The 14,113-nt window shown below is 45.0% G+C and overlaps 1 protein-coding gene across 4 annotated transcripts in view; it reads left to right on the top strand.

The window, feature by feature from the left end:
* The window catches only part of RAVER1 (ribonucleoprotein, PTB binding 1), a 40,621-nt gene extending 28,026 nt beyond the window's left edge, over nt 1-12,595 (top strand). For 2 of the 4 annotated variants that reach the window (XM_084835871.1, XM_084835873.1), the window contains 7 exons: nt 1,218-1,462; nt 2,172-2,265; nt 3,282-3,424; nt 4,377-4,457; nt 5,545-5,670; nt 10,708-10,791; nt 10,904-12,595. In XM_084835871.1, coding sequence (XP_084691997.1) covers nt 1,218-1,462; nt 2,172-2,265; nt 3,282-3,424; nt 4,377-4,457; nt 5,545-5,670; nt 10,708-10,791; nt 10,904-11,050 — 920 coding nt within the window. In that variant the 3' untranslated portion in view covers nt 11,051-12,595. The remainder of the gene's footprint in view (nt 1-1,217; nt 1,463-2,171; nt 2,266-3,281; nt 3,425-4,376; nt 4,458-5,544; nt 5,671-10,707; nt 10,792-10,903) is intronic. The other 2 variants (XM_084835872.1, XM_084835874.1) reach the window with 1 other exon arrangement.
* Nucleotides 12,596-14,113: the final 1,518 nt, after the last annotated feature.

A 14,113-nucleotide genomic window follows, 5' to 3' on the forward strand; every position in this document is an offset into this window, starting at 1 on the left:
TAGAAGCAATATGGAACTATGTTTTAGAAAGCTTGGCTTGTTTTGTTTTTTAAAGTCTTGCAATCAGTTGAACCAAAAACACTTTAGCTGACTGTGGTTTGCTTATACAAACGGGATCTGATCAGAAGTGTCTTTCTGTGCATTTGGTTTTGATTCCTTCCTTACTACAAAGTAGCTCCCGCAGCCCTCGGTGCCTTAATTGGTTTGGCAGGGTGGAGACAGCAGGTAAAAATTGGGTTGGTTGTATAGGAAGAAAAAGAGGTGCCATGTTTCACTGAAGTGTTTGTAGACCATGACACCAGGGAGAGCCAAGAAATTTGCTATCAGATCAAGCAAATTGGGCCCCCACAAAATCTTAGGCTCTCTTCTACCCTGAAGTAATAATTGGGGAAAGGAAATGGTGAAATAGGGTGTTTGAGTGCCCCCTCAAGACTGAACAAGAGAGCATTGGGTAGGGGTTACCTTCTTCCCTGCACTGTATCCCCAGACTTGGGGTTGTGGGGATGGAGGGAGGACTTGGGGCGTGTTGCACAACGAGCTGCTCTGCCAGCCCTCATCCTGAGCAGTATAGCATGGAGAGGGGGAGGGGTTAACACCTTCTCCTCCACACTGTTGGAAAGTTTGGGACTGGATGTGCAGAAAGCTTGCACTCAGCCTCAAATTTACTACAGTGCTGTAGATTAATGGATGGAGGTCTATGGGGCTACCTGTGCAGTAAGCCCCCAACCTGAGCAATATGGTGAGTGAAGCAGGGCTTACCTCTCTCCCAACACTCTTTAGGGGAGTTACTTTTTCCTTGTTGAAAATGATGGGGGGTTAACTAAACGCTTCAGAGCTCATTTCACCCCACCCACCCTGTTTTTGTCGCTGTCAGAGCTTTTAACTGCTTTTACCATTCTGTTCCTGTGGGTGGGTTTTGCACATGAGCAGCTCTGATTAGGAAGAATCCCCCTAAGTATGTAGAGATCCCTACTTAGTCTGTGAATGGTTCTCTCTCATAGCCTAACTTGTTGGCAAGAGGCCACCAAGTTTGTTATTAAAGGACACCATCTACAGATGGGCGTTCTGTTCTTCACAGGATATGGTGTGAACCGTGATGAAATAAGATGTGGACAACATTTGACCGGTAAATTAACTGATGTCCCCACTCCATTTGGGTTTCAAAACTACTTCACTTTAGGAAGTGGCTCTTACCTGGGTGTGTGTGCTCTCTGCAGGTGGCTCTCTGCCTGCTGATATGGCCCCAGGACCTGTGAAGTCTCCGATCTTGCCTTCAGGAAACATGCCCTTGCCTTCCTTTATGGGACCATTGGGAATGGAGAGAGAGAACTCTGTGATGGGGGCCCAGACTTCACAGCTGACCCCGCCTGGCCTGCAAGGCCTCACCACCTCCATCCTGGGATCTGTGATCAGTGGACTTCAGAAGCCAAAGCAGACAGAAAATGGGCCTCCATCATCTGGAGTAAGTGTGGGGGCAGTTCTGAGAGGAGCCCTAGTACTCAGTGCACGTTTGCATTAGTGAGAATCTGAGTATTTGCTCACAGTGTCATTTTAGCCCTCATTACTGTATTAATGTATTGAGAAACACATGAAACAAAAGGCTCTTGCGTGCTGGGATGGATCACTTTGCCCTGCATTGCAGCTGAGCCTGCATTCGTGTTCTCCCTTCCCATACATCTTCCGTCTCACCCGTAGCTCTTTCTGCTCCAGAATTCTTCTGTGCTCTGAAGTTATAATACCTGCACAAATTCAGGCACTGTATTAAAAGCTGAGCAAGTGGATGCAAAAATAACACATTTTACATGGACCATCATAACTGGAATAACAGTTTGGGTTTGTTTGTTTTTACTTTTTGGGTAGCAGATGATCAGCAGCTATGTAAGATGATCAGTGTAATTGCTTTGCCTAGCCTGTCTACCTCTATAACCTGATCAGTTCCTCAAATGTTTGTATATCCTCCTGCAGATTTAAAAAATATCTGCCTAGTATTATTGAAACCCAGGACCCAGCATGCAACATAGGATGTTATTTTTGCAGTATGCATTTGTCTTTCTCCTCTGAAATAACCTTTTTATGGTGCAACTTCTGTAATTTGCTTTAAATGGGGCATAACCTTCCAATGGAAGACCAACACTCCAGTAAATGCTGCTCACTGTTGCCTTCTCTTGCAGGTCTCTCTGCTAGGAGAACCACCAAAAGACTTCAAGATTCCACTCAATCCCTACTTAAACCTGCACAGTCTTCTCCCTACGAGCAAGCTTGGAGGTAAGAATGCAGTGACTCAGGGACAGCAGGGGGAAATCGTGTTTGGCATACAAAGAGACAATTGTGCTGGCCTATACTTGTTAGAAAGTCTAAATCCTGATGTGTTGTAAGCAAAAGCTCTCTCTTTCAGGGACATAATTAACAAACAATTGAGTTAAGTCTCTATGCATATGGATTCTAGAATAACGTACATAGCTCAACAGCATTTTGGATTTTCTCTCTGTTTCTGTGCTTGTTCCTTTGGTGTTACCCTTCTACATCGGAAAGTTTTTTTTAAAAAAAGCTTCAAGCAGTTTACAACGTCAGTGAAGTCTTGTTGAATTCATTGACACCTGGTGCTAAATGTGTTTCTGAACTGAAATGTAAGTGATATTTCACAGCTGTTCAGTATCTCTTGAGTCAGAAGCAATGCTGCAGCACTCCAGTCAGGTACCCTTGAGCTTGCCTCACTACCCTGCCTTGGGTTGTGCATGCATTCCTCCCCCCGCCCTACCCCACCCAGATGCTGCAACAAGCTGTCAAACAGTGACCCAGTTTGCACCTAACAGCAGCAAATCGTGGATTAATAATTAGTAGTTAGGTTAACTGTGCGTTGTTTAACCCATGATTAACCTATACTGTCCAGGTTTCGGATGTCATTTAGCAACCCCTGATTGGAGGCTGAAAATTCAGAAAGGCTGCAGAATGTGCCCAGCACATGCTGTGACAAAGCATGGGTTAATTAACCCACGGTTTGCCACCATTATATGTGAATGGGCCCAGTGTCTGTGTCATTGTCCCAGTCAGCTGATGATGTCGGAGGCACAGAGGTGAGATGGTAACAGAAGGACAGATGCACGACACATAGCTTTTAAGGGAGAGGCTGTTTCGGCCTGCAACTATAAGTCTCTTGCATGGTTAGAAAGTGAGAATTTCTTCTTTACTTGTGGGGCTAGTCTAAAGTGGGAAGAAGCCTACCACATCCTTGCTTCTCCAACAATATTCCTGCATGTTAATGGTCAACTCCTTCTCTGCAGGTGGGGCTAATAAAGCATTCAGCTTGAAGACTGGAGTACTTGGCAATGTTTCCAATCCCAGAGTTCCACAGGCCTCCATGTCTGACCCTGTGCTGCCCTCTCCTGGACTGACAGGAGATAACTGTGCATTTGACTATCAGCCAGTGAGTACTGTAGAATCCTTTGTGACTGTGGGTTTCTGAGAATGAACAACAAGGTATAAAGCATTGGAGCTGCTTGTAGTTATCCTAGTATCTGTAAGATCATACTACTTTTGGAGAAGTAATGTGCCAGGTTCCCTATTTCTCAGTGGTGATCATATAAGCTCAAATTACAGGAACAGTGGGCATGCAAATTGAGCAAACAAAATGGGTAAAATTATGGAGACACAGTCCAATGAAATTTCTCTATGAAAATAAAACATAATTAAAATTTTATACAAGTGGTACTTAACACCACAAAAGTTAAGCCAGATACACAAATCAATCACTCCTAAGTATTGGTGAAACTATAATATAACTGGTACCTTTGTTCATATGTGGTAGTCGTGTGTCATTATACAATGATTTTCGCAGGAGGTGTTTGTAGAAGCTGGCATAATAATAGGGCAAGTAATTATCTGACCCCAGCTATGGGTCTGCTATCAATATATGGCAAAGATGCTGACAAACTACAAAACAAAGAACTACTTACTGTCTTAAGGGCAGCAGCCTGGTTGGAAGTCGCAGCCAGTTGGAAAGGAAGACACAGACCTAGACTACAGCTATGGTTCCTCAGGGTTTGGTCGACAAAAGTCAAAAAGGCAACTAGGAACATTAACTATAAGGAAGACCTCTATGGCATTAATTAATAACTTAAATGATTGGCACAAGGAAACATTAAAACCACCATAGACTCAAATTCTATTATGGAAAGATTTGTTAGGACAACAATATATGAAGGGAGTAGGATAAATTAATAAATTATAGGTGAGACAATCTCTGTAATGTAATACAGGATATTGATAGACTGTAGCTGATGTATTACATATATTACATGAACATTTTTGGAGGCATAGTTACCTTCGGTGTATGCTACTCTTGATTAAATAGATTCTAACTTTCTATTGTCTTTCAGAAGGACTTGGGATCACGAATGTATCCCCAGGCCAGAGAGACAGTGCCCCAGCTACCTGGATTTGCACACAACAAGCAGAAGGTAAACATCCATTCAATGTCTCCACCCAACTTGGACAGGACAGATGCTAGGAAGCTGCTGAGAATCTCTGTAGCATCATTCCCTCCATTTCTTATGTTCAGGCTGTGTGCTGTTGCTTATGGAGCCAAAATGACACGCACGTGCAGATGGTATTGACAAATTTGGGAGAATCCCAAGTTTTGCAGAAGTGCAAAAATATTTAGGAGAAAACCTAGGGACACCCCCCCCCCCCCAAGAGCCCAGTAGAAGTGAAGAACGTTGACTATTGGTAGAAGAAGGGAAACTAGCTGGGACTGGGACTGGGGAATGAAGTGTCCTGGAAGGAGGGCACTGAATAGGAGCACTCAGATTGCAAATGTTTGTTGCAGGTCCCACTTCTTTATATTCCTGAATGTCATGTGTTGATTTCAGAGGGTGACACTATAAAACACCAGATCCTGAAATAGTCGTCCTGACCTCAACCACTGAAAGTCAACAGGATTATGATTGCACAATTCTTAACTAAGGTAGGGTAGGCAACCTCACCCCCTCCAGATGTTTTGGGCTACAAATCCCATTATCCCTGACCATAGGCCATGCTGGCTGGAACTGATGGGAGTTGTGGTCTAAAACACCAGAGGGCACCAGGTTGCCTACCCTTGAACATAGGTTCTTGTGATGTACACTTGTCTAAATATGTTTCAGTGTGCATGGAATACAGGTCTGTTAATGGACATCCCCAGACCTGTTATTTAGGAGCATGTAATCCTTAAAAGTAGCCATGAGCATTGTGCCCTGCTTGTCCACTCAGCTATAGAATCTCTTGATACTGCTGCAAGGCAGAGTGTTAAGCTATGGAAGGGGTGGGTGAGGACAGAATCAATTTTGCAATACTTCTGTCATTCTTCAGTGCTGAACTCATAATAACCTCCTGTTACAATCCTCCTTTCTCTCTAGCTACAGTATTGAGTACAAGCTGTTACCTTGAAGTGATGCTGAGCCAAGTAGCAGTGGCATAATCTGATAATTTTCCAGTGTTCCTTGCTGCCCTAAAAGATAGAGGGGTTCTGCCTACAAACAGCTGGTGTGAATTCTACTTCTCTTTCAGGTGTCATCACCTGGGTTTGAGAGGAACAACCTGGGGACCCCACTGCCTCCATTCTATTCAGGATCCCCAACCTCCTATTTCACTAGTGGTCTTCAAGCTGGACTCAGACAGAGCCACCTGAACAAAGTAAGACTGAGAGCTGTTTTTGCTGCTGTGCTGATTTGATCTTTGTGTCAGGACTCAACCTGGGATAGCTTTGGATGTTACATCCTAGTCACTTGCACATCCCTCTGTTCTTTGCTTGAGCATATCATCCGCTGCCACTTGGAATCGCTCCCTGCCGTGGCATGATTAAGTTGATTCTCTGGGACTGTACCACCCCCCATGCCTTACTCTTGAGTTTTTGGCCACTAGCTTTCTCTTTTGACAACAGCCTGCTTGCTTATGCACGCAGCTGAAAATAGAGGTGGCTAGACCTCAGCAGAATGGGATCAAGGCAAATTACAAAAATAGTTCCAGATATAACCAGCAAAGGATATGAATTGGAGTTCCTGCAAAAGAAAAGTGAACATATAATGAAATTCCTGAGATATAGCTTTATTTATAGGAATAAGAAGGAAAAGATTAGAATACTGTCTTGAGGCTGGACACAGTGGCTAGGATTGAAAGAAAAAATTAGTTCTGTATGTCCATTAAATGCTTTAGCCTTGTGTTCTCCAGCAGCATATATCCCCCCCACCCCAATGCTACATGGTAACTGCTTTTTGAAACTTGTGTGCTTTTTTCAAAAGCACACTGATCTGGCATTCGGGGAGGCTGCGTTCTGTAAAGGGCATACATCCAATGGGCGTACATAATGCCTTTTGGATCCCAGTCCATAAAATCAACATGTTGTGGGCTGTATTCTTACTGCTAAGAATCTCAGTCTCCAACTGCAGACCCTTCTGTAGATTTTGATTGGCCTAAAACATATACATCGGGTGGGTAACACATGGCCCATGGGCTACGTGCAGCTTCTCTGGCCTCTGATGCGGTCCCCATTGCCACTGAGATTCAGCAGTGCGGTGGCAACCCCTTCTCCCCACCAAAAACCAATGGTTTGCCACTGAATTTTGTTGAAAACCGCTACAGAGGGCTAGAAGGGACAAATTTAAGTTGTTTTCAAAAACTGGTGGTTTGTTGCCAAATTTCAGGAGCGAACTGCTACAGAGGATTAGAAGCAACACATTTTGCTTGTTTTCAATTAAAATTTGTTGCTTCTAATCCTCTAGTGGTTTGCTGCTGAAATTTGGCAGCAAACCACCAATGGGGGGTGGTGTTGCTGCTGCTGCGGCACCAGGAGTATGGTCCAGGAGGGGGTGTGGCCCCTGGCCCACCCCTGGTGTAAATCAAAATAGCTAATGTATACTAGAATCTTCTTTTTGTCTTTTTTATTTTTTAACAGTGTAGAAAGTTCAGAAGGTTTTCTTAAGGGGCTTGAAAGGAAAAGTATGTGGGAGGGGAAATAGCTCAGTACAAGCAGGGAGTCTGGGAATCTTTTACAACCATGCTACGTAAACAGGTCCAAACCACTCATACATCCAGCCCACTCTGTTCACAAAACCTTAGTAAAAAATGCTGATTTACTTGTGGTGGTTGTGCACTGGTGAGGTCTACATTTCCCTCTGTATTCATGAAGGATTCTAGACATAGACAGGTGGCTACCCGTAACTATAGTTCTTTGAATGGTCATCTGTGCATTCAAATGTATGTGCTCTGTGCCTGTGCAGAGCCTCGATTCGGGAAGCTTTTATAGCTGAGGAATTTTGGCAGGAGCCCCTCCCCTGCCATCCTAGTGTGCATGTCCCTAGCAGCTTCTTGCTTATTTCTCTCTGTTATGAGGCTGTGATGTCAGTTCCTTGAGACTGACATCACAGCCTCATAACCAAGAGAAATTTACACAAAAAATACCTTTGGTATTCAACATTGAACTTGAGTATGACACCAAAGAGGGGACAGCGGGTGGGTTGTGTGAATGCATAGATGACCACTCAAAGAACTACAGTTACAAATAGCAACCTGTCTTTCTTCATTGTCTCTATGCATCACACATATGGGCGAGTAGCAAGCTAATTTACAATGGAGGTGGGTCGCTGTCCTACTACAACACAGAGGAGAGGACGGCATGACCAAAAGTACAGTCAGCTCTAGCCCGAATGTCCAGTCTGTAATGTTTTACAAAGGTGGATGGTGTCAACTAGGTTGCGGCGCAGCACAGTCCAGGGATGGCAACCCCCTGTCGAATGCGACCGATATTGCTACTGCCTGAGTAGAGGGAGCTTGGACTAGGGCAGACAGTTTGAGCCCAGCCAGCTCATATGACAGCTCGACAGTCTTAATGACCCAAGATGCGAAGCGCTGAGTCGAGAGAGGTTGGCCCTTGTACTTGCCACCGGAGCAGACAAATGGGCGGCGTGACAGTCGAAACGGTTCAGTCCTCAACTTAAAATAGGTCATGGCATGATGAACATCGAGTGTATGCAGGGTCGACTCCAAAGATGTAAAAGGAGAAGCAAAGAAAGCAGGCAAAACAACGTTTTGATTAAAATGACACTCAGATACAACCTTAGGTAAAAAGGCAGGTTCAGATCTGAGCACCACTTTATCTCGGTGAAAGGTGAGAACGTGAGTCTACGCTGAGCACACAGAGCTCGCTGGCACAATGTGCAGATGTAATGGCCACTAGAAATGCCACCTTCCATGATAGGAGGCACAGGTCTGTAGTCACCAGCAGTTCAAAAGTCTTTGATGAAAGTGCCTTAAGCACCACAGAAAAGCTCCAGCTCAGTACCATAGAGCGGACTGATGGTGCTAGATTTCTGAACCCTTTCATAAATCTTTTTGCTGTTGGATGTGAGAACATGGAAGATCCCTCAACAGGAGGGTGGAATGCAGGAACAGCAACCATAGAATTTGGGGCAGGGTGTTTGAAGAGGTAATCATTATTGGCCTCTTGCAAGTGGAACATACCCTCCAAACATTCGGAGATTGGTGGCATGGTGGAAGGGGCTTTCCAAGCCTGTTTAATAGTCTCCTCTAATGTGGATAATAGAGGAATGGTTACTGGTCTAAACGATTCAGCATTTACTGCACCAAAGACCAGATCTTGTACTGTGGAAGGTACTTGCTGAGCCTCTATGCCCAAAGCCTGTGCCATTCAGAGGATTTGGTTAGAAAATTGACCTAGACCCTCCGACGGGAATATAGTTTCATTGGAGCCAACTATCATGTCTGGCAAAGAGATGGAAAGAGGGCAGGATGACTGGGACATAGTGTCTGACTGTTAACCCTCTGTTCTGGACACTGAAGACTTCCCCACAGGGACCTGGCATGGTAAATGCTTCTCCCTTAGTTCGATAGGGAGTGATTGAGCTCTGCTTACATTAAGCTGCGCACTAAAAGGTAGTGTGGATGATGGCTGAGTAGCCAGCAGAGCAGCCTGCAATTGCACAGACTGTGGATGCATTAAATTTGGCAAGAGAGGCTGTTGTTGAGTTGCTTGTGTTTGCTGGACAGCTGGCAAAGCCGCTTGAATTTCCTGCTGAGCTGGTAGTGGCTGAACAGCCAGCACTAATGGTGTCAGAGGCCAAGGATTGCTTGGTTGATTTGGAGGTCTCGAAACCATAGCCGATGGATGTCGCTGGTATCGACTTTCTCCCCAACAGGGAAGATCAAGATGGTGAGAGTGGTACTGGCTGTATGGCTCACTGCAGTCATCAACTCAGTCCTGGGGTTTCCTCTATTGCACATCCAATGTTGAATGTCTGTCCCATTCAGAGAATGGTGATCTGGTCCTTTCCCAATATCAGATTCACTCATAAAAACTAGGGGTATGACCTCTGGTAGCAGAGGCAAACAACCACACTGAGTCAGTGAACATGGGCGCCGATCATGGCCTGTGCTCCAGCCTTCCATCCTGTAATGACGAGGAGGATGAGGGATCAGTTCTGTTGGAGACGGTTCTCAGATCTCACCTTCTGATGTACATGTAACGGGATAGGTTCCCCTTGCTGTGTAGGACTCACCAGTGCAATGGGTGAAAATAACATTGGCGGGGCAGTGGGTGAGGCTGCCTGTGCAAGTGACTGCATTTGAGCGGTAGGCATTGGTGGAGCAGTGGGAGTCGTGGTCGGTATCGGCGGTCACTGTTAATCCCAAGACGCTTGTACCAAAACAAGTGGAGTGGTTAGCTCTTCATCTCAAGTTGGAGTGCTGTCAGACACTGCCTGTATGGGCCCATCCCAGTCACAAGGTGTTCCTGCAGAGTCAGAAAGACCTGAGGGTCCAGGTACTTGATCCCGAGCAGAATCATGTGACTCTTTAGATACCTTTTTCTTCTTCTTTGAATGGGAAGAAGACAGACTAGCCTGCTTAGAGACTTTTGCCTTTTTTGTTAGTCTTCTCGCCAGTGTAAGTCAGCCCAGAGTGCGGGAGCTTGTGCACTGGTGGAGTATGACACTGAGGGGATGATGGCCCCAACACTGGAGCAGGCTCCTGTGCGGCAGGCAGGTTGTGTGATGGCAAAACTGGTGCCTTTGCCATATCTTTAGGGCCCCTCTACTGATTCCAGTGCTCTTTTCCAAAGTGTGGCTTTTAGCCGATCTGACCTGTTTCTTCTTGCTTGCTTCGAGAAGGCTTTGCAGTGAGGACAAGCCTCAACAATGTGCCCTTCACCAAGGCAGAACAGGCAGAGTGAGTGCCTGGCTGAGGGCAGCAGTTTTGCCCCGCAGCAGATGCACTTTCAAATGGGGGCCCTGAGGGCCATACGTCGTGAGGGCAGTTGCGAAAACAAAAGAAAATAACAAGGGGACAGAAATACTGGATAGAAGGAGGAAAAATGAGGGGAAACCCTCAGCTTCTCTCAAAAAGGGCACATTTAAACAGGGAAACGACAAGAGAGCTTTTCCTACAAGGTGCATGCAGTGGTGGTCAAAAGAGAACTGAGGGAATAAGCAGAAACCTACTAGGGACATGTGCACTAGGACAATGGGGGAGGAGTTCCTGCCCAAATTCCGCAGCTATAGAAGCTTCCCAAATCAAGGCTCCGTGCAGGTGCAGAGCCCATACATGTGATGTATAGGGATCATGAGGAAGAACTTTTATCAGTTTAGCATCTCACCCTGGGTAGTGTGTCAGAGAAAACTTCCAGTCAAACATGATGCTGATTGCTCTTTTGTCTTCCAGACAGTTGGGATGCCACCTGTGGGTACAGGAGACAGTATCCTGGGACTAGGACCAGCCAGTCACTCGCACGGCACATACTCAAAGGTGAGATGGTGCAATCAAGAAAAAACTCTGAAACCTGTAGCTCTTCTGTGTCATCTTAACATTCCCCTAACACAACCTCTCTTCCCTCTCACACCCCTCCTTCATTTTGCAGACTCCAGTTGGTGGCCAGAAACGGGCCTTTTCCCACCTGCTGCCATCCCCAGAACCCAGCCCAGAAGGCAGCTATGTCGGTCAACATTCTCAGGGTCTGGGAGGGCACTATGCAGACTCCTATCTGAAGCGAAAGAGGATATTTTAATCTATTTCCTACTGAAGCACTCTTCCTCCTCACCCGCCCCCCAGCCTAACTGTGTAAATTTTTGTAAAAATGTTTTTAATGTTTTGCTTTATTTTTATTTTTAAGCCTGTGTGTAAAGGACTCAGCTTCTGAGCTTGGGGTCATATACAAGCACGTCCTGGACTTTGAAGATGAACCTTTGGTGCTTTTCTTGAGCAAACATCCCCTTTCCTAGATGAGGCTATTTGGGTAATCATGAGAAGCATCACCAAGTTCCAGACAGCCCCTGCTGCCTGTCAGTTAGCTGGACCAAAATGAAATTGAATGCATTTTCCTCCTTGGGTTCCTTCCTGTACTGTTTTCTGAGTGCCATCTGTCCTACCTGCAAGGACTCTGTCTTCTAAAGAGAGACGAGTTCCCTGCCTTAAAACTACTTCTAGCAAATGAATGTACCTGAATTCTGTAGGTGCCTCTGGATGTGCTGCAGTGTGATGGAGTGAACTGCTAAGAAGAAGGAGGTGGCATTAGAGGACTCTTTGTGCCACACTGGGAAACAGGTTCTAATCTGCTGCAGCCTGTCATGATCCTGGGGGCCCCAGGTTGAGTTCAAAGTCTCTGCCTTCCCCCAAATCTTTCTTTCCCCCTTTTGTTCTTTTAAAAAAATGCTAGATCTGTTTTACTTATTTTGATAATTATAACTTGTAAACTACCTTTTTAAAAAGTTCATGCTTTTAGTTACTTTTTAAATAGTTTAGGAGTGTGGGATCTTAGTAAGCATCCATGTGAACTTGGATAATATTTTTGTTTTTTAAAAAAAATCTTCCATCCTAGGTGTGATGTGTATTTTTTGGTCTATACCAATTCCTTCTTTGAGTGCAAATGATTTTTTTTTCTGAGTGTGTTTTTCTGTTTTGACAGTTGTCTTAATGCTGATCCTGTAGTCTGATACCTTTCAGGCCAAACTTCCATGGCTGGGACAACCTTTGGGCGTTGCTTGCTAGGGTGACTTAGAATGTTGTGCAGCATTTCTGCATCTCAGTGGCAACAGAATCTCATTTGGCTTTTTGAGAGCACCCAGTTTTTGAAGCTATGCCAGTGCTTGAGCAGAGCTGAGATGTTGAAGCTGGTTCCACTGGCAGTTTTGACCTCCAATCCTAATTTAATGGGTTGTGAATGTTTCTCTTTTCCCTTACATTTTGCTGAGGGAGAATAGATGGAAAGCACAACCTCCTCCTACCAGGACAGTTCCTGACCAAGGCCCAGGTTTAGCCTGCCACAGAATTGGATAGCTCAGCTGGTTGCTTAAACTAACTTAGGTTCAGTTCGGGCATATTGCTCATTCTTGGCGAAGACCTGTGTGGGGTTATTTTAAGACAGAATGAGGGTTTGTGGCCTTCTCCCTGAGGGATTTATAGTTCTGCCTACATATGGTACACTTTTTTTCTGTTTTATAAACATGCTATGTTTCTACTGTAGATACTGGCTGGTTTGCTGTATTTGTCACGGGATTTTAAATCTCTCGGCAGCTGGATACCAACTTTCCAGAGTAAAACTATATTTATATCAAACCTTGTCTTGCATTTTCATTCTTCCACATTACACTCACATGAAAAGTAGCTGCATGTAAGTCTGGCTCTAACTGCTAAGAATTCTAAAGCTCCCTGCCTCCTGACAAGCAAAGAAGGCTTGTAGGCACAAACACAGGAAAGCAGCAGCTGCTAACCACCTTTCTCCATCCCTCACTTTACCTTCTCTCGCCTAAGAGCTGTGTGGAGGAATGGGGACAACTGGGTGGAGGAAGGTGGCCAGTAGCTCCTGTTTCCCAATGCTTGTGTGTAGGATCCCTCTCCAGCATTCTCTGCCTGACAGGGGTGCATGGAGCTTTAGAATTAAGCTGCAGGAGACATACTTAGTTCTTCCTACCTTACAAAAGCCATTTAAAGGGAAAGTAGCTTAGGGTGGGGGTGGGGGGAAGAAACCTTCAAAATAGAGGTAAGACTATGGGAAGGTTCGCTGGCTCTGTCAGTTGGGAAGTGTCCCAAATCCAACCTTGTGCTCCTGTTCAGGAGGCCTGCTCACCCTTTGGGAACCTATCCGCTGTGCAGGCTCTTGTTCAGAGCACTACTCCGGTGGTACCATTTGTGCTCCTTCACAGGGTGATCTGGAAGTGTCTTGTGTTTTATAAAGCCATTTCTGGACTCCCGCTACTACGTGTTCACCACTTACTCTCTATTTGTGCTTATATTTCCTTCCTCAGTAAGGACATGTACAATCAGCTAGACTCTAACCAGGGTGGGGGTTCTTTAGAGAAGCTTGCCTTGCACTTAGACGTGGTTGTGTGATTGCATCAGCACCCACAGCTTGGCTATGCCTTTGCCGTAAACACCATCCAGATATAATACTTTATGTGAGTAGATAGAAAGGTATATTTCACCTCTCAATTTAGCAGTTTTGTACACTTACACTATGGGAAGACATCATTTCTTTCCTACAACACATCAGTAACCTATGGAATTTGATGCCAGATGAAAGTGATGGCTGGTACCAAGGTGTATCCAAAAAGGTGAAAATGGTAAGATTTAACGGTGGATCTTCTTGATGCTATGTCACATCCCAAAGCTGGGAGGGGGTTCTCTCCCATACAGGCAAGCATGTATGAATCTCACTTGCATAAGCCCTGCTTATTGGAGTAAGGTGGAGAGGCAACCATTCTGGGATGCCCCCCCTCCACTGTAGGAAAACCAATTCTACCTCCCACCCCCACAATCTACTTTCAAGTATAAAAAGGAGCATTGGGAAATTTGATCACAGATCTCCTGTACTACTTCAACTGAAACAATTTATTGCTTTTAAATTTTAAAAAAATCTGTAGTTTTGGTTCTTAGCTAGTAACCATTTAAGCCTTTTAGCACTGAGTTTGTGCAGGGGCAACAGGTTTGGCAAGACATTTCTCTGCAGGCGTGCATTGGAAATTAAGACTTCATCATGAGTCATAATGCCACTCGTATAATTAACTTCTGAGTTTTGTGCTATCAGTGTGTTGATATTCTGCCCAAGGCTAGTAAGTAAAATTATACAAATTAA

The sequence above is a fragment of the Heloderma suspectum genome, chromosome 2 (assembly GCF_057233095.1).
Source record: "Heloderma suspectum isolate Gila_16-S chromosome 2, 16-S_ref, whole genome shotgun sequence".
NCBI lineage: Eukaryota > Metazoa > Chordata > Lepidosauria > Squamata > Helodermatidae > Heloderma > Heloderma suspectum.